Raw genomic sequence first — 27,203 nt, forward strand, 5'->3', positions numbered from 1 at the left:
GTGTTATTATTTGCTGGTGTTCCATTGTTGCTCCTTTCCTTTTTTTTCGGAGGCCGATCTGTGACACAAATCAAACGCACCCTGCTAAATATTTCATAAGCACATTCAGCCACGCACCGCCAATGAACTTTAAGGACATGCAGGACAGGAGCTGGGACAGGACCTTAACCCTCCGATGGCCCCTGGCTTACCATTCAATTTGGCTCCAATAAATGTTGCTGCAACATGTTGCTGCTGCGCCGGCGCCTTTCTGCCTCGGCTGCTCCCGCTGCTCCTGGAGATTTGCATATTGTTGGAGGTTTCGCAGGAGCAGCTCCGTTCAGTTGTTTACCGCGCCTCAAGCCACACACACGCAGCGAGCGCAAGGGAAAACCGGAAACGTGGGAACGCGTTACAACCCGTGAACAGTGAACCGTGACTTCCCGTGACTTCCCGTGACCCGTCGTGAAGCGGGAAACGTGACTCGTCGTGTGCCTGCTCGGCTGGCTTTCGTATCTGGCGTCTCAATCGGAATTGGAATTGGAATCGCGTCATTGGAGTGACTGATTTCGAGTTGCGTGCTGGTGTCAGGCAGCGGGGATGAGTGCTCCTTACGTAGCAGTAGCGTAAGGGCCGTTACGTAAGGATTAAAGGACCTCTCCGACCCCGCGGAAAACGGACACAAACGCAGCGCGCTCGAATGCGTTACGTTGCGCATGAGATGGCGGCACGCAGTTCGCGCTACATTTACTCTGACCACGGCCACCGAATCTAGTCCGCTCTTAGGAAAAGGTAGCAGAAGAGGAAGCCCCCCCTTAACCCGCACGCCCCTGTCGAATATAATTAAGTGTATTATCGGAACGTGACCAGAGCGAAATTGCTGCCTGCGGGCGAGGCAAATGCTCCTCTGCTTTTCCTCTTCCGCCGGCCAGAAGCAATTGAATGGACAGCTTAGTGTGTAATGAAGAAATTACCAAAAGCTCGAATCCAGCCACCCCCACTCCTCGCTATATCCTATCCTAACGACCCCCCCTCCTCCCGCAAGGACATCTTCATCTCGTTGTTGTCCTGTGGGCGTCATGGTGATTGAAAACTCGACCGCATTGCGGTCTTGTCATCAGTTTAAATGAATGTGCTGCGGTTTCCGGCGCTCCGATAAGACGGAGCCCTGAGCCTAATCCCTTTCAGTTATTGTTTCTGCACAGTTGTGGGCTCAAAAGTGGGCGGGGCTGCGGACGAGTGTCCTTCATCTTCGTCTTCATCTTCATCTTTTGTGTGTGCGGCTGCCTTTCGAGTCGAAAACGAAGGGAAACGAAACGAAAGGAGTCGAGTTGAATTGAGTCGAGTTCCGCGATTGCCATCATTTATTTTAATTACTTTTCTGTTGTCGCCCTTCTTCTCTTCACTCCTGCCCTTTGCCAATGGTCCTTCGTCCTGGACCTTCATCCTGCAGTTATAAGTAATTCGAGAGCCCCACAAATTGCGCATGAAATGTTGGTGGAATACTTTATGGCGCTGCTCGTGATCATGGGATTAACCGCACCAGTCGACAAGCAGAGCCGGCGCAGCAGCCAATACTTCGGTTTCGGTGAGTACGGATTTAAATCTAATCAGACCAAAGACAACACTCAAAGGGTTAAGCCGACCGGGGGCTGGGCAATCGCATCAGAAATGGCATAATAAATGAAAACGCCAAGGCGGATGGTATTGGAAATCGGAAATGGGGATTGCGAAGCAATTCTAATTAGATTGAGGGATATGGCGGGGATTATACTAGGCCACTGATCTCAAAATGGCAGCAGGGACAATAGCTCCCTCTCTAAAGCAGTGTTTATTTTTACCTTCTTATCTTGTGTCCTCGAAAAATTCATTAAAGCACAATTATTGAAAATCTAAAAACCGAAATGGCTTATCCCTTTAAACTTGTATCAATTTATTTGGGATTTAAGTGCTCAAGTCCTGGGATGCCCTTTAGAAAATCAAGCAACTTCTTCAGCTGAATATAGCTATAATATATTAAATTATCTTTCACTGTTTAACTTTAAAGATGCTTAGTTACACGAAAAATAAATAACACTTGTAAAATAAATTACAAGAATAATATTTAAAAAATCCGGTTTAAGATAAAAGCTATCAATCAAAATATAAGCTCACATTTTTCAAAGCATTAACTAAATTCGAATATTTAAAAAAGTGTCTAAAAGGTGTTTTTGCCATCTCTTAAATGAAACCTATGCTTTTACTATTTTAATATTAAAAAAAAAAACATTCTACAAATTTAATCACACTTATGGAAAGTTACTTTTACCCAATGGTTTTTTTCTAAACATGCGGTTTTATTAAAAAGTTCGTGATGTGTATGTATTCAATTAAACACCCCGAACTTTTAATGTAGTTGAGGGAAAAAGTTAAATTCCAATTTGTTTCGTAGCAGAAAAATGTGCATTAGCCCAACAGGGAGCACAGTCCCTAATGGATAACTGATCTCTAAAGGGGATCTGAATTTGGTAATCTCCACATCCAACTGTCCGGAATTGTTTATGCTCCCATCTATTTCGCATCTCTCAACGGCGAGTGTGAGTTTGAAACAGGGCGACCAGGAGCAGCTGCAATTGCTCATTTGTAATTTATGGCACCTGAACTCAGTTTAGGGCTCGCTTGGGGGACTGCAACTCGGGAGGGTGGTTCACTGAGGTTCAGGGGAGGCGTTAGCGGTGGCCACTGAAGCTGCGGTTGCGGTTCGACCCGGCAATTTTCCAACTTACCACCCCCCACTTTGTATGTAAATACGCAACTTTTATTAAAAATTTTTATGTTGTTACATATTCCCTGTCGGTGCGAGGGAATGTGTGTGTGGGCGGGAGTTTTTTATTTTGTGGCCAGCATAAAAAGCAATTTCAGGCTGAAGTGCTTGGCCTGGCCAAAAGCGAAAGCGAAACCATAAGCATCGACATAGCCATCGGCTGTGGAGCAACAGTTTCAATTAAGTGTTTAACGTCATTTTATTGCTTGATATTTGATAGCTAAATTTGCCCAACCATAGTGGCCCACGCACACAATGAATCCTGGCCTATAAATCAATATGTGTTTATCCACTCCATAACCATATATCCACATATCCACACATCCACTTATCCACATATCCACAACCAATCGTAGTACCAGTCCCTCTCCATTTTCCATGCACAGCTGTATTTGTGTTTGTATTTGTTTAGGCACTCATGGATTATTAGCGCATTAGTTGGCTAATACATCGCAATGGCAGAGCAGCACCACCAATAGCACCACCCACATAAATCACTTGGCCGCCCAGGCGATGGATCATAAACGTGGCAATGGTTCCTCTGGGGAAAGGGGTGCATGCTTAAGCTCGGGCATAAATTAAGCACAAATACTCGTTAATCAAATGAATGCTGATTTTCCGCCAGCTGAGGCATCCCCACCAGCGGATTGAGCCGCCCAATCGACCATCCATCTGTCCGTCCATCTGTCTGTCTGCATATCTATCTATCTATCTATCTATCTATCTATCTATCTAGCTGTCTGTCTGACTGTCTATCTATCCGACGCTTCCTGTGTCCATCTATCTGTCTGCCTCCCGAGGCTCAGGCCCTGGAATGCACTTGAATACGTTTAGCTTTAGATTGACGTTCAGATACAGCTGTTTGAATGAACCACCCCGGGGATGTTTAATGGGCAGGTCGGATTTCTAGTCTGCTGAAATGGGAACCCTTAATGTGCAATACAGATATCTGTATAAACAAGAAATGGTCTGGGGCTACAGTAAACAATTTGGTACTGATTGTGTCTTGAAAAGGGAATTAGGGTCTTAAAAGTTAATCTTTTAATCATATTAGACTTATTAATTTTTTACATCTTATTAAATTTAATTATATAAACCTTAGGTCACCTGGCCGCCGCCGAGGAACTGTCCAATCTGATACCAGATAATTACGATGCCCTCGATCCCATATTCGACAACTCCACGGATCGGGAGATCATCGCCGCTCTGGGCACCACCGCCCGTCTCCACTGCCGCGTCCGTCACCTGGGCGACAGGGCAGTGTCCTGGATCCGGCAGAGGGACCTCCACATCCTGACCATCGGCATCATGACCTACACCAATGATCAGCGCTTTCTGGCGCGGCACATCGACAACTCCGACGAGTGGGTGCTCAAGATCGTTTCGGTGCAGCCGAGGGATGCGGGCGTCTACGAGTGCCAGGTGTCCACGGAGCCCAAGATCAGTCTAGCCTATAAGCTGGTCGTTGTGAGTGAGTATCTTCTGGTGGGAGGGGTATCAGGGTTTAGTGGGCGAAAAAGAAATAGGATTTATGATCTAAATAAAAGTAACATTCTTAAATTCGCATCTACTGGTATTATTTTTGAAAAAGTACCTTAAAGCTCTCTTAAATATAATTAGAAGGGTTACTTCACTTATTCCCACTATACAAATTAAATCCGATTAAAATATAATGTTCCCATATACAAGCCCAATTAGCGTTCCTCCTTCCTGTGCCATCATAATTATTAAGTAGAAATTCCGCCCAACTGCCAGCTCCATTACCCCGCATTGAATCTCAATCGATTGGCGGTCTTGTAAGCCCATGTAGACGTTGTTTACAACTCCGTTTAGACAGCAGCCCGAGGGTGCAAAGAGCTGGGATTACTTTGACAAATTAGTTTATCAAACACCCCAGAACATCACACGATAGACGGGGGATGGGGGATTGGGGTTGGGAAAGGGAACCCAATGGGCAACTTGTTGACATACCCATTAATCGAAATCCGGCCCTGCTCTTTGACAGCCTCCAAGGCCCAGATCCTGGCCAACCGCGAGCTGTTCATCCAGAGTGGCAGCGACATCAATCTGACGTGCATCGCTCCTCAGGCTCCGGGACCCTACACGCACATGCTGTGGCACAAGGACACGGAGCTGGTGAGCGACTCCTCGCGCGGCGGCATCCGCGTGGTGTCCGAGCAGCAGATGAAGACCAGCAACCTGGTGATATCGCGGGTCCTGCACACGGACTCCGGCAACTACACGTGCTCCGCGGACAACTCGAGTGAGTAGCCTATAAGTGCATCCTGGATACTTGCATCCTTGCATCCCTTGCAAGTTAATACGGAAAATGAAATTCAAATCCAATTAACCCTTGGTGAATCTGTCAGTTTTGCAACACACAAATTTAATTTCATTAAATACTTAATTACTTTTTAAACATGTCACTAACTGACACTTATTAAATATTTATATATGTGCGCATGACTAACGAAAAGTAGTTGCATATATAAACAACATAAATTAACCATCATAAATTGAAAATTTAAGTAATTCAATTGCTATTATGTAGGTACCTATTTATTTATATTGTGCCCGGCTGCAACGAGGCCTTGAGCTAACAATTGATTATTAGATTTTTAAATTGTTTTCAGCTCATAAATAATTTTATTTAAATACCCCAAAGTGATTTAAAGTAAATGTAAAATGACAACTTATAATATTCATTTGAAAAGTGCTCACCAAATTTACGACATCGGTTACAATTAAATTATTTATTTAAGTTGGCTAGAATTGTAAATTTATAAAATGATCATTGGTTAAAATTAAATAAATATCTCAGAGACATATTCTTGTTTTTCAGTTGTTTGTCAATTTGCGAAGAATTATTGCATTTGAAAAATTCACAAGGCAATATCGAAATAGAATATTTTTTGATATTATATTGAAAGATATATGTCTGCTTAAAAATTCTTTTCATTAATCTATTATATCTCGTTGATCCTTAAATTTTTTTCTAAAGCTCGATTGAATTACTAAACGTGAAGTAGTATGATTAATACATTCAACTGATTAACTTAAAACCATTTTTTTTATAGAACAAGCTAGTTCAAATATTTAAATATCTACCTTAAGGAGTAATGATTTTATAATATTTTTCCAATCCTCCAACCCTCTTTCCTCTTCTTGCCAACAGATTCTGACAGCGTCTTTGTGCATATCATTAAGAGTGAGCAGCACGCGGCCATGCAGCACGAACTGGGGTCGAGGCTGGATCTGCCCCCCCTGCCCCTGCTGCTCCTGGCGGTCCTCCTGGTCGTCCTGCTGGCCCCCTCCCCCCTCGTCCCCCGCGCACCCCTCTAAGCCGAGCCAAAGTCGAGCGGCAACTTATGTTCGATGTCTGGGATCCCGGGAGCCGGGTAAGTCGGTGATTTTTAATGCCGCCATCAGCTCAGGAGTCGTAGTCATCATCTCGTTACAGGCCACGCCCCCCGTTACAGCCACCGCCCATGGAAGCGCAAACGCCCCCCGGAGAAAATGCTGGATGGAGGTTAACGACGTCGATGTCGCGTTGTCTTGTAAATATGTAAATCGAGTTTTTGTTTATGTTTGTGTTTTGTGGCTCAGTCTCTAAGTATTTTTATACGTAATTAAGTAAATAGGTCGAGAGTGCATATGTGGCCGTACATACATATGCGTAGCCATCTAGCATATAGCGAATATGTCAGATACATTATGTGCACACGATCGCATACCTAGAGATACCAGAAATCGAATCCGAAACAAAATCGAATCGAATCGAATCCGTAACGAATGTAAATAAATGTTTAATCTTAATAATAGATAGGCGAGATCTAGATTAATTATGATGAATCGTGGGCAATTTAATTTGCCCGCCGCCCAGTGATTGATGGTGATATGAGTGCGACCTGCCTCGCCCTCTGGCCGATTCGATTCCGGCTTTGACATCCCGGGCCTCGGATTATGGCGCTTAATTGCCAGGGGCGGGGTCGGGGTCGGGGTTCGAGCGGTAATTGAAAAACGATAAGGTCAGGTCGGGTCATCAGTGTATATGGGTTCCTGACCGCCTGGCCTCTGGGCTTCGACACGAGGTAACTTCAAAGGCGGAACGAAACACTTTCGATTTTTTTGGGGAGCGTCGACAGGTGTGCCTGGAGCAGGGTAATTGAAACATTTGAAGCGTACATAATTCACACTCCTCGCCGGCAATTACAGCTGAAGTTCTCGGACAAAGTTTCGGGCCACAATGGGGATAGCTCTGGAGTAAGTACACCTGAATGCAGGGGACTCGGTGACAATTGCGGCATCTTCAAAGGCGCCGCAAAGCAGACGAAAGCAGCACACCCAATGAGTAATGGCCGGAGAATGGTAAAGAGGAGGAATAAGGACTCGCAAGGAAGGAACAAGCCGCATAACGCATCTCCTTATTGCCAAGTGTTCGCTGAATTTTGCATAAGGTGGTGGTAATTGAAATAAAAGACGTTCCCAGCCGCTAATGGGTCTGCACGCAAGGACTGCCAGCTCCTCCTGGCCCAACTCCCCGCAACCGCAAAGTCCCCTTGAGCTTTCGCTGGGAAAAAGAAAGGAAAGGCAGCACCAAAGTAGGCGAGTAGCATCCATCACAATCCGGCGAAAGGAGAGGGTTTAAACCGGGGTAAAAGGGGGGTGTACATGGGCGTAAGCATGTCGCTCCTTCTTTACCCCCTGGTATTTCGAAAATCTTTGGGGAATCTTACGCATCTGAAACACGCGCTGCCTGACAGTCGCAGTCACCAGTACCAGTCACCAGTCCCTAGTCCTTCCCTTCCCATCCCAGTCCCTCCTCGGATTCCGGAACATAACCCCTTGGAAGGACGCTTCTCGGGTTCGGCTCAATGAATTGCAAGAGGGTCCGAGGGCCGAGAGCCGAGGACCGGATGAGGGATCCTTGGACCTTGGGTTGTGGTGTTGCTGCCGTTGCTTCACCTTCACTCATAAATTGTACAACGAGAAATAAATCAAACCCAGCCTCGACTCCGAACGATGCTGCTGCCTCTGCTGCTCTGCTGCCTGAGACGCTGTCAGTAACAAATCATGCTCAGGGCTGCAGCCCAGTAGGAGCCACATTCACTGGCAGGCAGACCCGTAGTCGTATTCGCAGTCCTTTGCGTACTCGGAGCTATATCCGTAGCCTTTGGCGCTGCCTTAACCGGAGCCATTGCTTGTAGACTTGTTTACGGGCTTAATACGCCGCGCCGGGCAACAACAGCAAAGGCTGGAGAAAAGCCCCAGGATTGTATTGCGACTGCCAAGTACCCACCTCCTGGGCGTACGTTGTTTAACTTAATCAATTTAGTGTTTAGTTGTTTTGAAAATATAGTATTCTTCATAAATTAGCTAGTTAGAAGATTCTTTTTATTTAAATGGAAAACTAACGAAAAGTAAGTAAATGTTTGGCAAGTCCTAAGCAAACTTCACTCTAAAAAACTGACATTTCGGTTTTTTGGAAAAGACTGGAAAAATAATGGTTATGATACAATTTCGTTGTACTTAAAATAAAATATAAAATCGATTGGAATTTACCAATATTTTAATATAAATGTCATATTTCTTATCTAAAAGTGTAGTGGTTTAGAAACTATGGACAAATCCTCCGGTCTCCGTTAGGCTAATTTTCCAACTGTTATTTTTTCACTTTCACTTGAATTTCTCCTAAGCCAATAAACTTCTGAAAAGTTGTAGTATAAAAATTGGAAAGTTATATAAAATACCTTTCGATCGGCATATCACCCCTTTCGATCAGACTATCGTAGTAGTTTTATTTCTGTGGCTATACTCAGAAGACTCCTCGCGCACTCTCCCGGTGCATTTCGTCACTACGTGGACTACAGTCCACAGTGATATTTTGGCCAATATCTAAAATTTCATTACCTTACCTCAAACTGGCCAAATCCAATAATACCGTTTCGGCACTGAATCAATCACTGCTGGAGTCCTTTGTCAAAAGATTCATCGACTCGCCATAACAAAGCCAAATAAAGACCTGCATTTATGGTTGTCACGTAGAGACACCTTTCAACTCACATATGCTCTGCAGGCCACCAGTTCATATTCTTCCTCTGATTTAATTAAGTTAGAAGGCTGCACAAGGCAAATTCACATATGAATGCGAATGAAATAAAATACCTCGGGCGATCTTTTACACAATTTGGCTATGACCTTAATAGGCTGGATCTAATTTCGCTAAGAGTGTTTTTAGTTTCATAAAGAAAACAGAAACTGATCAATTATGATTAATTGAAGTTTGCCAGGCTATAAATAAACCATTTCAGCGCTGTCAAAGTTTTGCGAAAGCGGAAAACAACACGCCGCCTTATGCTGCGAGGTAGCAGGTAGAAAAAGTGCGTATACGTCCTGTTGGCTGCCTGTCTTCTCTTGGTGTGTGTGCGTCATCAGCAGCAGAGACAGTAAAGGGCGTAGGGGAAAGGGGCGGGGCAGGGAGGAGCCTAGAATCAACAGCAGGAGCAGACTCGGAACCAGAATCATCGGCGGGCGGAAGTGCGGAAGTGCTGGCTGTGCGAACACGACGACTACAACGACAACAGGGACAGGCTGATGGGACAAAGGAGGGAGCGGGACAGCCTCTGGAGCGACAAGGACAGAGTGTTGAGAAACTACGGGGCGTAGACGCGCCGGAAAACATTTAATTACTAATGAGTTTTTCATGCTGCATCTCTGCATGTAAGGGGGAAAAACGCTTTAAAAACGTGGCAGAAAGAGGCGCGGAACTAGGGATTTTTAATTTGCTAATTAGCTAGATAACAGCAGAGCCCTAAATTTGATTGATTGGCGGGGAGTAGGGACAACAATCAATTATTTAGCCAGCATTTAGCAATTGATTATCAGGTATTAGGACCTGACAACCCGTAGAAAGCGGAATGGGCCCATCCCTGAGCTCTTCATCCAGCTGGCATGCATAACTTATGACCGACCGACCGAACGAGAGAGAGACTAAGACACACAGGGAAGTTTGTCCGAAACAATGACATCTCTCGACAGCATTTAAAAGGCCTTAGTCATCGTTAGTCCCGACTTGCTAGTGCCATCCGCCCGGAATAAACAGGGGGAAAAAGTTTTATCTTCGATATAATATTATTGGGGCATAACTCTGTCGGTCATAAATCAAATTAGAAGCCCGTTGACACTTGGAAACACATAAGAAATGCAAAAGATTTTATTAAATATACAACCGATGGATGGAGCCGCAGAGACAGAAGAGCAAGAAACTAGAGCAAACGGCAGAGTAATTGAATTATCAAATACCCAGCACCTCATCGGAGCAACCGAAGGCCGGGCCAATCGATATACCCCTTTCCGCATCGAAACGAGGGTATCTCCCGGGGCCTAGGAAAACATTTATCATGCGATTTAAGTTGGCCACGACTTTTGCACAAGAGAGATTTAAGTGATTTGCTGACTGGCTTTAAAATCAAAGTGCGGATAATGAATGGCCCGGCTGGTTGGTTGGTTGGTTGGTTGGCTGGTCGGGTTGGTACTTTCGGTCCTCCAGTTGGTCTAGTGGCCTGGCTCTATTTGATTTAGCCAGCCCGAATTGTTTGTTTTCGGCTCAATTTAAGTTTTGTGGCAGTGCACAAAAGTGCAAAGTGCAAAGTGGCAGGCATTTTGCGGCAATTGCTACAGAATGGCATCGAATCACAGGGCCCGAGGCTGTCATTCCTCGCATGCGACACGCGATTGTGCCCGCTAACTGCTTTTCTGGGTCCCAGAACTTGGGAGCTGGAGTTCCGGAGGAGCTGGTGTCGGACCATGTAGTTTAATCTGCAAACAAAATCGTTTGATCCATATCATCAAAGCGGATGAGGATGTGGATTGGGGGAGTGGGGCAGGTCAGATGAGGTGGAAACGGAGTGTAACTGACAAAGCGGGGCCAAAAAGCAACTGCACGGAGCACTCGCTCCTTACAATTGCCCCCCGGTAAGAGGTTAATTTCCCCCAGGAAGCGCCCCAATGGCTCAATGGCCTTAAAGCAGAAATAGCGTCGGCTAAGTAAACTCTCACATTAACACAAAGCCAATCCCGATCCCGAACCCAAACCCGAACGCGGACCAAAAAACCAGTTAGGACGTCGTCTATGCGCGGCGGTCCAACAGACCATCAGATACCCGGTATTCTGCATTTCCTCTTCTTTTGGGGAAGAGGACTAATTAGAAATCAGATGGATGAACCAAAAAAGAAACAGCAAAAGTAGAAATATAAAAAGGAAGCAATTACTTTAGTAGTAGTACTAAGTAGATTACTACTAAAGTATTAGATGGCAATTTGCATAGTTGGTCGTTCTCCATAAATTTAATTAAATATTTATTTGTTTTGTTTTAAATTATTGAGATAATAATAATCTATTTCATTTGTTTCTGTGAATTTTTCTTAAAATTTTACTTCCTCTTATTTATTCTTTAAAACTCGTTCAATTTACTTAGATATTTTATTTGTTATTTCCTCACCATTCAGAAACCTGTTTGTTTAAATCATATTTTTACAGCTCGTTTTAGGCGTCATACTCTCAACTTGAAAGACCTTTCAGCCCAACCATTAGTAATCTTATTTACGATGGCGAGTCTACCCTAAAGATTTACGCATACTGGGTACAAAAAGGCGAATTCTGTGCGGGCCCACCTGCTTGGCAGGCCTCCAGTTGCAGCCTCTGCCTTCTCTGCTCTTTGCGGCTGGCAAGCCGAACAATGTGAAATTACCGCCCTGAAATACGGACACCCGCTGAGATTTTATAGCAGTCAACTTTGAATTATTAAATATGTATTTCCAGCCACGCCAAAACCAGAGACTCAATCTCCAGCAGGAGCGGAAGTCGCAGAAGGAGCAATGAAGTAAAATGAGAAGAAGTGCTAACGTGCGTTAGGTTCAAGTTTAAAGGGATATTCGGGGGTATTTTATAACGGGGATATTTTAGCTATGGGGAATAGAAGAGGTCCTTTCAAAGCTTAGCCATAAAAAGTTGCCATAACTAAGCAGAGCTTTGCATAGCTTAAAGCTCGAGCTCGAAAGCTCTCGAGCTTGGGATGTAGCAAAGTTTCGATTTAAATTATTTAGGCCTTGACGGCTAATCAAAGCTCTGCGGGATGTGGCCGCATAATGAGTTCCAGTTAGACCCTGCAACGAGATGACATCCCTCTTTTTTGATGAAGCCCTGCCTGCCTTTCGCATAAAGCACCCAGCCAAACTCCCCATTCGCCGGGAGACAAATGACAGACCATTAGGCAGTTATTGCCCCACCGCCTGGCAGTCAAAGCGGCAAGCACATTAGCAGCTTCCTGTGCACAGCCTGCTAATAAATATACACCTCAACGTCACTTCGCCCTCGCTGCTCTTCCTCTTCCCTCCCACTTCCGCATCCTGTTTCCATTCCCCCGAAACCCCACAGAAGCCCAACAAAAACCCCACAATTCACATGCATATTCATAAGCTGCTTGCGACGGCGGCTGGGGGTAAAAATATTTTCATAAACATAAATTCTCATTTCTGTTGCATTTCCTCGATCGCCTTTTGCCTTGTTTTGCACACTTTCGGCCCTTTTATCTCTTTCGCCTCTGCGTAATTTCTTTCGCTTGGCCTGGCCCAAAGCTGCACTGCAAGAAACGGGTGGTGCCATTCAAGACCCTTGAATTCCAGTGGATTTCCCTTAATTATCGGAATTACACATTGAATACGAGCTGGTTTATGCAAATATCCCAGCGCAACCCCTTCATTGCTGTTGCTTTCGGCTAATCTTTTTCCATTAGGTGCAGCTTGTCCGTGTTTCTGTGTGTTCTTACGTCCTTACATTCGTGCTGGCTTCAGTGTGTGTGTGTATTTGTTCCGCATTTAAATTAAAATTGAATTTCCAGGATGCAAGTATGTATACCGAGCACACACTCCACTCATATTTTTGTGTACAGCTGGGTTCGTGCATGTAAATCTGTTCTTTAATCAATATTTTAATTGAATTTCGACTCTTCATGGCAAATAGCTCTAGTTTCTTTAAATCAATATGTTTATCTCTTTGATCTGAATGTAGAGAACTTTTTTAGTTGGCTGGGAATATATGCATTTTAACATGGTTTGCACAATCCGCTTGCATTACGTATACGCCATATAAGCCATGTTAACTTTAATAATTGTGGCTTCCAATTATGAACGATAAGCTAGGACTAATTGAATAATAAATTACTCTTACATCACATTACAATGGAAATAAAAAGCGTAATATGAGCTTTAATATTAACTGTGAAAGGTAGAATCCAAAAATATCAAGTATACGACGCGTAAGACAGCTCAAACTGTCAGTATCCTTTATGGACAATTCCTTTTTTTACAAAATAACAAAAAATAATTCGCATGACCTGTATTTTTTCAGCTTATGCAAAACATGAAGTGATAATGGCCGCTGTTATTTTTAACTGCCATTGAGCTTTCGGGACCCCTTGTGCTAATATTTTGACCGCACTTGTTTAAATACGAGTGTGTACACCTCGCTGCCACCTTTTCTCGCCTCTTTTGTCCAGTGCATGTAAGCTTTGGCTTGGAAGTTGTTCCAGCTCCTGCTGATGTTGCTGTTGCTGCCGTTGGTGTTGCTGCTGTTGCTGTTGCTGCTGTGGTGTTGCTGCTTTTGTGCTGCTGCTGCGCTCGCTGCTCCGATTCGCCGGCGCTTTTTCATTTGCAGCTCGGGCTTCTCCGGCTTTCTGCTTGTGCTCCTGCCGCTTTTCCTTCATCGTCCTGGCTTTTTTTTAAGTTTGTACAGTTTGCACGCATCGGTCCGTAAATTTATGCATTTGGCTAGGCGAGCGTAATAAACAAGACCTTCAACCGACGACGTCGACATCGTCCTTTCTGCTTTCTCCGCCGGCTCAACTGTCCTTGTCTACCGCTGCCCGTTGTCCGTTGTCCGCTGTCCGTTGTCCGTTGTCCCGTTACTTTGCCTTAATGTTGCTGCTGTGCTGTTGCTGCTGCCGTGCTGCTGCTGCTGCTGTCGCTGCCGCTGTCGTGGCTTCGTTTGGTCACTTCCATTGCCGGCTGCCAGACTTTTATTTTTATGCGTAGATATTAAATGTGTTTCCTGGCACTTTATTTCGACGTTGCTGTTGTTGCTGGCGTATTGTGCCATTTTACACCAACGCAATGCCTGGCACATTGGCGCAAATGTGCGGATATCACTAGCAAAAAAAAAAAGGAAAATAGAAGGCAGGAATACTGAATACAAAATACTGAATGGGCAAAGCGGCAAGGGCAAACACAGCGCAGCTAAACGAGAACTAGAGCCGCAAAAAAGTGAGGCAAATCGCTTTATTCCAAGCTCGGCGCGCATAAATAGGCAAAAGGCAAAGCCAACGACTTGGGAACATTTTTCGGCAGCAAGTCATGGCCACATTTCTATGTAAAAAGTGCGCACATAAAACTTTGCCAATTTCAATAACAACATTTCATTTTCAGTTCGCAGTTCGCAGCTCCCAGTTTTCCCCTTATGGCAATGCCCCTTTCTACTTTCTCTACTTGGGCTAAAAAAGCGAGAAACACTCACTGGGGAGCTTGGCTTTTGAGAGAGGCCTCGAGAACTGTGAACTGCGAACTGAGAATCGAGAACTTGGCGCCAGTGTGCGTGCTTCTGCTGCCGCTGCTGGCTCTTCCTCTTCCTGCTGCAGCGCCACGCCCCCCTGAACACTGCGCCCACTCCGGCGAACTGCGTTTCGCTGCCTGGTTATTTCCCTCTTATTTCTTTTTTTGTTGTACTTTTTTTTTACCCGACACCACAATGCGCGACTGGTGAAAGGAAATTCATAAAAATGTTAATTTTTCCGTCGGAAATATAATTTATGTAAAGCGCAGTGGGCAACCCAGGGGGAATACCCCGGCAGATTCCGAAGCTCCGACTGCAAGCGGTGGGTCAGCGGTGGTGATTGCGGTGTCGTGGATTGGATTGGATTGCGATGCGATTGGGAATGCAGTTTAACATGCCTGAAAATACGTATATCCGGTGCGAGTTACAAAAAATTCCAAATGGATGCAGGTCGGAGTGGAAATCAGCTAAAGGACCCGCACACAAACACAAACACAACCATCGCGAAGTGAAAAAGCCAGCTGTGTTTGTCTTTTTCCCGCCAATTGGCAGAGGAGCGCCGGCAATTTGCATACGCTTTTTACAGCGCGGGGCGCAACACACACGCGTCTACCGCGCCCACTGTGCATCTAATTAATGCCGTACCGCCCTCATTTATCCCAGGGCCATGCCTCAAAAAAATGAAAATAGGAGAGGAAAAAACCAGTAAATGGGTACAAAAGGTAAAATCCCCGACTTAGCCGAACCGGGAACCGAATCCTCGACCGAATCCTCGACCGAATCCGAGCCAGGCTGTCATGTGTTGGGGTCATTGTTAGCATTGCGGCAGCATTTCCAAGTTTCTCCATGACCATTAATCTTGGCAAGAAGGTAATTGCTTAGCAATTACCCTTTGCAGCAGCCAGAACAGCCCCCCGACTCCATCTACTGGCTGTCATCAAAATACAGAGAGACAAAATCCTCCTGCCCAATTAAACCCGTCTCCTTCTCGAGTGCCGCTTTCAGTGGCCAATATTCCAAAGTCCGTCATGTTCAATTAAAATATTGGTTGTGCATTTTATGCATCCGATCCGAGAATTGTTGCGGCTTCTGCGTTTTCCACACTCAAAATGTGTTCATTGCGGTCAATCGAATGGCACTGCGCGTCGAAGATGCATGAATTAATTGGTTGCTTTATTGATTTCAGAGATTAAAATATTAATTGGAGCGCGGTTCGGAAATCTTAATGGGAAATTTTTATATTTGCTACATGTAGCTTTGAAAATTAATTCCATTGAAGTACCTATCTATCTTTTGTACTTACTGTACATTTATTTTAAATGTTTTATTTTAATTACTCTTTAAAACCTTTAAGCTTGCCAGCGAAGCGAAATTAATAATTAAAATAATTATCTTCAAGCTAAGGAGTAAAACAAATACACTTTCCTATAAATCTCGTAAAACCTTTCCACACTTATTATCGTAAAAATCTTGTTGCCTCTTTAGTGTCATTAGGTGGACTCTAACTTTGCACTTTTCTTCTCGGTGCACTTGCAAATTTATCTGAGTCCGTCCGCTGGGACTGCTTATATCTCCGTCGTTTCCACCGCCCGCTTTCCACTTCCCCCTTTGCCCCACGGCTCTTGTTCTGTGGTTACATTTCAGCGGAAGTCCCACGCAACGCCACCGGCAACAGCTGCACTCTCACTTCGCCCCCTGCGACTCCCCCCGCCGCCCACCACCATTACATTAATACCCGGTACTCGTGCGGAGCAGGGGTATATGTAAGACGGGTTCATTCAGGTGTGCATAGCAATGAAAAGCATTGAAAATATATGCGTTCTTGGACCACAGCTGAATAAATTCCTGGACTTCAAAGTCTGCACGAGCAATAAAATGTAGAACCAGATTCCATTGCCAATTTTTTCCCAATTTGCATGTGGGTAATTCCACTGCACAATGTACTTTACGAGTGTCAAAACACAAGCCAGTCTTGAGTTTCAACATTGTAAAAATTCGTTGAAATTTTATTTGACATTTGATTCGATAAAATTTATGTTATGAGATGCCAAAGAAAATTTCGACACATTTTTAACAAAGCAAACACTGCGTTCCATTCGCAGATTAATGGCAGTTTATTTCCCCCACTATAATAAAATAGTTAAGCATGGTATTGATATTACATTGCCATTTAAATATCTATTGAAAGCTTTTAGGAAAGTCTTAAGAAAAAACATGTTATAAACATATGAATCTGTTAATGTCAGTTGGTTGTTAAACACTCATTACTTTAAGAAAATACCTGCCCTCTTAAGTATTTAAACTATTTTGAAAACTATTTACTCAGTACCTAAAAGTCGAGCAAATTCCGACGATATTCCTACGGATTGTTCCATGCCAGTGTCATATTCTCTATGTACGACAATATCGGTACATAGCACGACCCGCGTGGAGGATCCGCCTGCTCCGGCTGCAGCTCCTTTTGCCATTCCTGTCCACTGGCTCCTGATTTCACTCGCAACTGCAACTCTGGCTGCAAGCATGTGGATGTGGATGGTGGATGTGTATGTGGATGTGGACGTGAATGTGGATGTGGCCCCGAAACGTGGCCCCGTCATGCTGCGCCTGCATTGTGTTAATGCTTTTTGTTAAGCAACAAGGAGCAGCGGCAACAATGTGAGCCGGCGGGAAGGGCGTCGGCGAAGGGGGGTCGAAGGGGGTCGCAAAGGGAGGAAGCTTCATTGTGCAGTTTTGCAGCGTGTGTCGCTTTTTTGCAAATGTTTGCCGCACACAAACACACACGGCACACACGACATAGAGGAAAAACAGCAACATCAGCAACGACAACAACAACAGCATTAGCGACAGGCGGCGGGTAAGGGAAAGGAAAGGAAAAGGGGGCGTGGCTGTAGGGCCAGCACTTGAAGGATACTTTAAAATTAGGAGCAGCGTAAACGAAAATGCTGCAGCCTATGCATGCATTTGTCCTCTTTTTCCTTTTTGTGTCCTGCAGCACGAAGGTGAAGCGAGTGAATGAACTCTGCGAACGGAACCGCAAATGGACCACTTCCATGGGGGAACCACCGAAAATTGCACCACTTTGCATGATCGTTTAACCCCTGCAGGCGAGTTAGGGTCATAAAATATATAGGTTTTATTAAAACGAAACAGCGTATATTTTAGTCAGCTAAGTTTTTATTGATTAAAATATTAAAATAATATATTCAAGTAAAAAATTAAACATATTTCTTTTCTTTCTTTTACCGCTTCATGTTTATTGTTTCAATAATTGGCTTAGCAAAGTTTTTAACATTCGATTTAATTGTGATGTCACAAATTTATATTTTGCACGCCAAGTACCGCAGCACAAAAAAGATAAAACATTTCCTCTTAAATAAAAAGGAAAGAAAAAGTACAATATTAGTCATTTGGAGGATAACGAATTGACAACAATTAACATTTTTCTGTGAAAAAATATGTTTAATATTTAAATGGGCAAAAAACCATAGATAAATGTAATCGACGACACACTAAATTGCAACTTTAAAATCAATCTATCAATCGGATTAATGATTGCAGCCCGCATGATTAAATCACTGACATATTTAACACCTTTTACCAGGCTGAAAAAGTGTAGTGCCTAAAGCTTTGTTAAAGCCTAAAGAACAATTTATTTGCATAATAAAGCTACTTAGAAATATACGAAATAACTACCAATAACTACCAAATTTCTATTCAATCATCCAATTAGGCGGTTGAATATTTAGTAGATTGGCAGCCAACAAAATTATTTTCTTGAAAGAAGACCCTTTAAGTATTTTAATTTATCAAACTAAAATAGCTTTTGATTTGCAAGGAATAGACAGTTTATCAATCAATAAGGAAGCTTCTTTGCACCAAGGACAGGCACTTTAATACCCAACAAAATTAAGCCAATTAGTGAGTAACGTTTGAATAATTTTGCTGCCTAATATGGACTAGAACTTTGTCTAAAAATAGCCGCAGCTGCTGTGGCGATTAAAGTTTGCAATTAATGTGAGCGAAATAAAAAGCAAGTGCCTTGCCGATGGCCGCAAAGATAAACCCAACAATTGTGCGCTTTTTGTTAGCTCTGCGAAATGGCCGACATTTTGGCTTTCTTTGTTGGCAGATAGTTGCGACGATAAAGGGTAGCTGTAGCTGGAACTGCCTGAATGGCCTGAAAGACTCTTTTTTTTAATTTTTTTGAGAACCTAGAACAGAACCCTGGAATCGTAGAACCGTTGGACAACCTGCCGCACACAAACAGTTTGTTCAAACTTGGAACACAACTCAAACGGGGCAACTCAAATAAGAATCTGCAAGGTATTTACCTAAACTCGAACTCAAACTCGAACTGGAACTAAAACTGGAGCCCAAACTCCCCGGGAAACTTTGCTTTCCCTCCCAGAGCCACCTATGTATTGGATGGTCCATTGTTGTTCTTGCCACCCAAACGACAACTTGCAATTTTCCAATAAGAGCAGAGGCGAAGGTAACGCCGAAAAATTGTTCAAGCACAAACAACGCACGTTATAATATTATAAAACGGAAGGCAGCGGCAACTTACTCAAGCGATAAAGTCAGTGGGACGGCTTGCGGGGATCTCAGGGGGGATTTCGGGCGATTCTGCGGACCCATCAAGAAGTAAAACAGCTGCTCTTTGGACACAATTCTGGTGCTCGTTCTGCTTCAGATTCAGCAGCAGCTTCTGCTTCTAGCTGCCGTTCTCCTCGCCTGGCAACAAATCGTTGAAATAAATGAAGCGCACTGGGCGAAATCAGCAAAAGTTTTCCACAATTTTTCTTCACTTTTGCAGTCTGTGCGGCTCTTCCCCTGGCCCTCCCCGTAGAAGCCCTCGTGCCATTCCTCTTCTAGGTCTCCTTTCCACAAGTTTTTCACTGCGACATTTTCGGATTTCGGGGCTAACGCTTAGGCCACTCTTACCCCTGATTGCTTCTCTCGCCCCATTGTTGACTTACAAATTTAGGTTGCTGTGCGCAAAAAGTTTGTTTTGAATTGTAAGTAATTTCTGATACCTCACCTCGAGATGTCCACGTGTGTGCGAGGGGATGGGGCGAGAGAGAGATTCTTGGAAAGCAGGTTAAGTGTGTGCGAGTGGGCCACACTTAGATTCACTCAATTAAAGTTTAGGCAAAGCCCCACCGAAATAACCACGCTCCAGTTAACCACCCACTTTGGTTTGTTGGGAGGGGGCCTTCCAACATATACCCCATTCACCATCCACCAACCGCCATTCTCAGCACTTTGTCTCATAAATTTGTGCATAACTGTCAAAAGCAATTGCCCTTAGCCTTTGCGGCAGTTTAAACTTGGATGATATATTTGTTGTATGGAGTAAATACGTACGCCGCACACACATCCACACCATTACGCCCACACACAGAGACCGCCGAGGGGCGATCGTGAAATTGCAATCTGCAAACGAGGTCCCAGGTTCGAGCACAGGTCCATGAATACTTGATGGGGTGGCCGGATGACCGCAAACTAAATTTTACCAATTTCCGCGTGGTTTTTTGTTTGGCCATCGGGCTGCTGCTTTGTTTGTCCGCTTTCCGGTTTTCGGAAAAAGTTCCCACCACTATTTTGCAAAATAGCGAATTTAATTTGCATCAATTTTTAAACGGTTTAGTCGTGCGCACACGCTGAAATTGGCATAAATTGATGGAAGTTCACTTCACTGGGCGAGAGTTGGCAAATGAATTTATTATTACTCTGTTGACGAGAGGAGGCTGCTAGAGGATTACTTGGAATTTCCTATTGTAATGAAATGAAAAATTCCAATGGCTGCCTCTGCTGGGTAGAAATGCCAGTTATGAAGTATTAAATGAATGTTTTTTAGTTTAAATTAAATTACAAAATCTACTATTTTATATATTTAAGATCTTAACAATGAACAATCAGTACACTACCACCATGAAGAGGCTTTACTATTTAAAAGCTAATCTTTGGATTTATCAAATTGTATAATCTTCTTATATTTATTAAATCCATTTTAAATCTTTTGTACATAATCGAAATATCTAAATTGCCTCCCCTTCCAGCATACCCAAATGGTTAAATCACTTCCAACTAGATCACTTTAGCCGCCTGGAAATGGTAATCCCACAACTCCTCTATCGCCCCCCTCTGCTAGTAATGCAAATCGGCGTATTGTGCCCTGACAATAGCAGATGCCGTGACATTGTTGTCGCTCTCCGCTCGCTCTATTGTGCGGTTCGCCAGCAGGAATACTCATAGAATGACAATGGCAATGGAATATGCAGGGGGTGGTCGGGTGGCAGGGGGTGGATCGGGGGTGGCGCCTCCACTGAGGTGTGTGCGTGTGTCAGGGTGTCATTGTTGGCGTGAGCTCGTGTGTGTGTAAGGCCACTCAACACGCCAGTCAATTTATACTAATTGTAAGTGTCACATACATTTGTCAAATTTTAAGTTATGGTCTCCACTTCGGCCTCTGCTGCGGTCCTGTGGTTGTCCTGCGGCTCCTTTCTGGTTTTTGTTGTTCGTGTCAGTGTTGCTGCTGTTGCTGCTGCTGCTGTCGATGTTGCTGCTGCTGCTGTTTTTGCCATGAAAAATTGTTTATTGTAATCTGTTGTCCAAGAATGTTTGACACCAAGCCTGAATAGGGGCAAAATAGGAGTGGCCAAGCTGAAGTGGCGGAAAAAGAAATTTCCTTAAATGCTGCGCAGCTGTTCCAGTCCAGGCAACTTCAGCCATTTTGCCGGGGAAAGTGGCAAAAATTACAGTGGAAAACAAGTTCTGTAAGCTGCTTAGCTGCAAGTTGTGATTAGCACACAGAATTTCCCCCATTTTCCCAAGCCCCTTTTCTCCTCCCCTCCCTTTCCACTCGCAAAAGCTTGCGGCTTTGAAAGCGCGTCCTTCATTAGGGGAAAAAAGCAACACCCCGTTTTTGGTGAATCTGGAAAAAAATCACTCACTCCCGACAGGGAAAAAGCTAAGAAAATGAAATGAATTTGCGGAAAACCGAACAACACATGCACTGAAAAAAGGGGGAGGGGGTTGGCAAGGGGGTGGTAGGCGAATGAAAAAGATAGGGAATGACAGGGAGACAGGCAAAACAAATCGTCGAGATTCCTTATTGAACAAGAATTTCCCATGCTGTGCGGCATGCGTGTGGGCTTGTGTTTGTGTGCTTGTGGCAGAGAACAAAAGGCCAAATGAAATCAGAAAATATATATTAACAAATCAATAAAATATTTCGAATTCTTGCTCAGTCCGCAGAGCAAGATTTGTCTTCTGCCTGCCAGCGCTTTTGGCAGGGATTAAAAGCATTTCCATATTAAATATTTCACAGATATTCGGCATTCAATCCGTTTTAATTGAGTTCGTTTTCCGCCCGACTGAGCCGTCAAATAGTTGGTAAAAGTTGGCAAATCAAATATTCGTCAGGTATCAGGTATCCGCCGCCGCAAAATCGATTTCATTTTGAAAATTTGCAACGAAAAAATAGTGCGAAAAGTGGTTGAAATCTGATCCGACTCTATATTGGAATATATGAAAATTGGCATACGTTTTCAATATCAATCCACTCGAGACTTTATTTTGTTTTAGCTTTAGAAGCCTTTGAAATGGCTAAATTTAATTATAGCTGTATGGATAAAATATTGTGGGGGAAACATAGAAAATCTTTTTTTATTGAACTTTATTTTCACTTAAAAGCCAAATAGTTAATGTTAAACATGAAATTTAATCAAACCTTTAGCGGCATTAATGAAGCACAAAAAAAACAATTATCTCCTACACGAAATTAAACCAAACCCCTTCCCTTATTCCCTTATTTTAATTCTCCACCTAACACTGTAAACTGCATTTGATTAATTAATTTTTCAACAAACTGATTATGCAAACAGGCTTAATCACCTGATGTGAGTAAATTGTGTTGTTGAAACACCTTTCCTAAATGCTCTTAATTTAAGTTTTCCGTATAGATACATAAAAAACCCTTAAGGCAATCCCCAAAAAGCAATTTTAAAGGTCATACATGTTGCTTACACCTTGGTTTTTAGATAGAAATTTTAAAATTCAAAAAGTATTTTTTCTCTGAGCGCAAAATCCCAACTCTTTATAATCGAACTCGGTACGAAACTACAAGAGGATCAGCTGTGCATTAATCTACTTTTCATCTTCGTTCAGCTCCCGGCTCCAGCTACTTTTGCCTGCTGCAGAGTATAAGCTTTATATATTTTTTCTATTTATTTTCCATTTTTTCGGTTGGTGACTGGATGAGTGGGTGGGTGGTTGCTGGGCGGCTGGGCGGTTGGGCGGTTTGGCTTGCCCCTGCCGCTGCCCGGGCAAATTTAAATGTTTTTAGTTAAAGCGGATTAAAAGTTCGCTGCATGCCGCACATACATAACCCATGCCCAGTCGCTGCCTACCGCCCCCAACCACCACCAGGACCTCCACCTATACCACCCACCCACACCCCGGTTTTTCCGCCCATCGCAGCATTCAGAGCCCCTCGTAACCATGTGGCCTACTTTGGCCCGAGCTCTGGCAGCTAACCCCATGCATAATTAACGTGGCGTGGCCCTGGTTGGCCTGCCACATCTCTTACAGCTCCTCCTGCTCCTCCGAATCTCTCCTGCCTCCAGCTCATAGCCCACAGCCCAAGCCCCATGCCTCATGCCTCATGCCGCATGGAAAGCCGGCAAAGGATCTACGCACATCGAATTGAAATTTTTGGGGCTAGAGCTGAGAAATTGATGGCCACTGCCGAGGCGTCTATTTTATTGGCATGGCATAAATTATGACACGAGAAACTTGTAAGCCGCTGGCACAATTTTTGATTGTCTCCTCTTTCCAGATAGAGAGATCTCGAAGATAGAGCGAGAGCGAGAACTTTCCAAGAAGAACCATAAATTGCCGGCCTTTCAATTGAAAATTAAATAGTGCCAGGGATTATGCATCTGGCTGACAAGGACACTGGTCGGTTGGTCGGGTGGTCGGGCGGCCGAGAGAGGCGAAAGCGACAGCGACAGGACAGCTGCCTGATTTAAAGGATATGCGCGTATAACTTGCATTTACAATTGATTTTAAAATCTCCAACAAAAGCCACTGTCAACAGTCGGCGCCGCAAGTGCACTGTAGAAAAAGTGTGCACCTCAAGTTCCATTCTTACCTGTTCTTAGAGAAATTTTGTATACTTCAGTAAAAGCTAAAATGAATTTTGTTATGCTTTAATTTATTAAAAATACAAACGAAGCTTAAGGCCACAGCAGCTAAGCTAAGGCCATAGTAGCTACAATAAATAATTTTAACCAAAACTAAGTGCTCCTATTATCAATTTCCAAATTTGAACTATTTATTCCCATTAAAAGCAATATGGTAATCACAAATCAAAATCAGTATTATCTTTTTTAATAATCAATTTTAAGTGGATCAAGAGAATTTTTAAATGGATTTAAATGGACACAGGGTCAACATATTGATATGTAATATATGAATCTAAATTGTTTATTTTTTGTATCAGGGACTAAGAAGCTTAATAATAAATGGGTTTACGCATAATGTGTCTGTTGATTACTATACAATTTTCAACTAATTAAATGAATCAATGGGAATTAAATAAAATCTACTAGTTTAGATAATAAATGGCATTGTTCACATACGAGAACAGGCCATAAAAGGGTTAGACCACATTTTCTGACTTGTTTTTTTGTAGCGCTGTCATGTTTGAAATTTGTTATAAATACATTTGAACAAAATTCTTATTTACCAAATAAAAGACAATGAGCAGCGATTTTCTTTTTGGAAAAAATCTAGTATTTCCAGCTAAGAGCGAATCCACTTTAAAGTAAGGGGTTTTATGGCTGTTCTCGATTTGCCGAGAATAACGTTGATTTATTTATGGCATTTTTCGTAGTGTGGCTTCGCTGCCGGGCAGCATTGTCGCATTGTCATTTGGCAACGTATCTCCATCAGATCCACCGCCCCCCCTGCCACGCCCATTGCAATGAATGCACTCACACACGGGCACTTGAGTGTGTGTGTTTGAGCGTGTGTGTGCCCACCGGGAAAATTCCTCTGGAAAATAACATATTTTCAAGAGGTTTCTCCATAGAAGCGGAAGGGACTAAACCTCATTCACCCCTTACATTTCTTCCATCTCTGGTTTCAAAATACACGGGGGTGACACAAAAAGTAAGGGGGAAATGAGGTTTCTATCTGGATCTCTGGCAGAAGAATGCAGGACAAAATCCACTGGTTTTTCGACTTCCCGCATTATAGATTTTCCACACGTACCCAGTTATGGTTTTCCTCCACTTGCAATATCTGCTTTTCTACACCCTCCCAGTTTTGGTTTTTCCAGACCCTCGCAGTTTTGGTTTTGCACTGCTTTGCAGTATCTGATTTTCCACAATAAAAATCATGTTTTTTGTAATATTTGTTTGTGTATTTATTAATAATATTTACAATCGAAGCATTGGAACTACAAATTTTTTATGCCTGAAGCATTCCCGGGTTTTGCTTGGCCGAATGCAGTACTTAGATATCCATTTCTTGTCTGTCTTCTGAAAATATCAAACATAATTTAGATATGAATGTAAGGCCAGGAATAATAATAAGAGTAATTACCATTACTAGGTCTCCGAACAAAATTAAAGGATCTCTCCAGAAATTATGCCTGGTTTGCCATGGCCGATCATTTACCCTCTGTTCAGTTGTTTTATGTCGGGTATCTATATCAAAAACTATGAGAAGAAAAAATAAAATATGACAAACGCAGGCGCAACACTTCTGGTCCCAAGAAGTCTCAGTCGGCCTGGCTGAAATAAATGTAATATTTTGATTAAGTTAAACAACTAAGTTAGTACTGAAGTACTATTTATACAACCATTTAATGAACACCTCACACCATTTACCACTGGTAAAGATTAAAAACATTTCAAGTGTCACTGAAATGCAGAATTTGTGTTGAAGATAGCATCCGGAGTCGTATATTTATTAATGGCGAAAATATCTGTGATACTAACCTTTGTAACGCTGAAATAAAGGTTATAAAAAGACAAAATTCATTTTATCACTCACCTTTTTATTGTTTTTTAGATTAAAATTAACTATTTTCACTTTTTTTCACTTTTTCCAACAAATTTAAAAATGATGTGACCCTGCTTTATATTCTTGATAATACCATACAAAATGCAGATAAATGTGGGTTAATTTTCTTTGTTAAGTTGGGTCACACTTTGGCGCCGAATAAATATTTAAACAATACTTTTCAGGGACCGTAATCATTAAAGGTTACGTATATTATAGGTATATTAGGCATTTTTCGTGTTATCAATACCACCAACACGAATTTTTATATTTTAACAACACTTAAAAATGGCTTAGGCCACGATCTGACGATCAAATTATTTTATTTCACAGAAAATGTTTAAAAATGTAAAAAACTACAATAGTTTTCTTTGTAATTTAATGTAATTCCTTGATAAATGTGATCAAATATTTTAATCGTCTTACCGTGGCTTTTCTCTATAATTTGGTTGAATCCCACATTCATCCTTATTATTATTTGAAAAATGTTGAGTAAAATAAATTAATATTATCATTATGATAATAATGTTATATAGTTTAATTTTTTTGATTAACAAATATTAATATTTTTTCTACGACTTTTAAAATTACTAAAAATTAAAACTAAATGTGAGAACAAGTCTTTTGGTTTTGGTGTAAATCATAGGATTTTTGAATATTATAAGTTTGTGATTTTTTTGTTAAAAAATATTATAATCGTAGTGCCACAGAAATCACACAGCGCATAAATGGCCTGATATTGATGCTACTCAGAAACCCACCCTCATTTAGCGCTCAGAAATTATCTATCCCTACACCGCCGCCTGCAAAAAGGAACAGGATTTCAAGAACACAAAAACCAACTTCTCACATTCCCGCTGGGTGAGCCAGCGAGTCAGCGATAAGCAAGAGACCAAACGAACACAGTGAAACCCATTCGAACACAAAGTGTGAAAGGCATCGCGGGCGGGCGATGAAAGGGTGATAGTGGGCGGTGGGTGGTGCAAGGTGGGTGGTTGGGCTGCGGGTGGCGAGCTCAGGTTGGCTGCTAACGGTAACAGTTTTCAATAAATACTTTTGCCTACGTGTCCGTCCACTTTTCCTGTCTCCCTGACTATCCATGTGTGCTGGATTGCCGGTGTGAGAGTGAGCAATGCAAAAAGTTTTTGCTCACTTTGCCTGTTGTTATGCACCGCCTTTACCCTGCCACAGATCGGGGCATAGAGATAGGACCGAAAAGCTGTTCATTAATCATTATAGTAGAGATCGAATACAAAGTCGCAAGTAAAAGGAATTATTCAAAGGGCATTTGATTTTTAACTAATTTGGTTGTAATTTAATATTTTAAAGATTCGATAAATTCATTTAATATAGCAAATCATAAATATTGTAATTAATACTTAATCTTTTAAGAAAAGATCTTTCATAGACTCTAAGTTCTAATGCTTTCAAGACCGTCTTTTAAGTAATATAGGCCTCCCAGCAAAAAGGACGACTATTTAGTCCGAATAATAACATAAGCTAACAACCACATCACTTTCGGAAAGATTTAACAAAATAAATCTTTTTCAAAATTAAAGTTTCTAGATTTGAACGCCAATCGATTAGGAATTTTTTTACAAATTCAAAGAGGTAAGGCAATCCATAATCGGAAACTTATTGGCTTGGTTTTAGACAAAGAGAGATCTTGTTTTGAGAAAAATAATTTCTGAAGAGGAGTTTGTAATATCCTTGATACTTGAAAGTTAAACTAATGAAAAT

The 27,203-nt window shown here is 42.6% G+C and overlaps 1 protein-coding gene and 2 long non-coding RNA genes across 4 annotated transcripts; 1 reads left to right on the plus strand and 2 right to left on the minus strand.

Annotated features, from left to right (window-relative positions):
• Positions 1-337: 337 nt before the first annotated feature.
• dpr5 (defective proboscis extension response 5) lies at positions 338-6,568 on the plus strand. 2 transcript variants are annotated; one of them, XR_011419445.1, is made up of 6 exons: positions 338-771; positions 1,433-1,567; positions 3,885-4,253; positions 4,788-5,045; positions 5,958-6,180; positions 6,243-6,568. XR_011419445.1 is itself a non-coding variant. In XM_070217747.1 (5 exons), exons 1-5 carry the CDS (start codon positions 696-698, stop codon positions 6,122-6,124), a joined length of 1,005 nt encoding a protein of 334 aa, XP_070073848.1. In that variant the 5' UTR covers positions 338-695; the 3' UTR covers positions 6,125-6,568. The 2 variants fall into 2 exon arrangements, 1 of the variants encoding a protein (XP_070073848.1); XM_070217747.1 differs by having other exon boundaries at positions 5,958-6,568.
• LOC138913638 (uncharacterized) lies at positions 3,859-19,390 on the minus strand. The gene is made up of 4 exons (XR_011419446.1): positions 18,955-19,390; positions 4,754-5,144; positions 4,377-4,639; positions 3,859-4,318 (listed from the first exon to the last, which is right to left on the minus strand). It is a non-coding gene; the product is annotated as an uncharacterized lncRNA (long non-coding RNA).
• Positions 19,391-24,883: 5,493 nt separating this feature from the next.
• Positions 24,884-25,496, minus strand: LOC138913598 (uncharacterized). The gene is made up of 3 exons (XR_011419392.1): positions 25,455-25,496; positions 25,002-25,321; positions 24,884-24,937 (listed from the first exon to the last, which is right to left on the minus strand). It is a non-coding gene; the product is annotated as an uncharacterized lncRNA (long non-coding RNA).
• Between the last annotated feature and the right edge of the window lie 1,707 nt (positions 25,497-27,203).

Source organism: Drosophila takahashii, chromosome 3R (assembly GCF_030179915.1).
Source record: "Drosophila takahashii strain IR98-3 E-12201 chromosome 3R, DtakHiC1v2, whole genome shotgun sequence".
Classification (NCBI taxonomy): domain Eukaryota; kingdom Metazoa; phylum Arthropoda; class Insecta; order Diptera; family Drosophilidae; genus Drosophila; species Drosophila takahashii.

Excerpts from the sequence above, each read along its gene's own strand:
- dpr5 (XM_070217747.1), top strand. The coding sequence starts at position 696 with ATGAGATGGCGGCACGCAGTTCGCGCTACATTTACTCTGACCACGGCC. Across the intron at positions 772-1,432 it reads TAGTCCGCTCTTAGGAAAAG|TTATAAGTAATTCGAGAGCC; the intron begins GTAGCAGAAGAG and ends TTCATCCTGCAG. Across the intron at positions 1,568-3,884 it reads CAGCCAATACTTCGGTTTCG|GTCACCTGGCCGCCGCCGAG; the intron begins GTGAGTACGGAT and ends TATAAACCTTAG.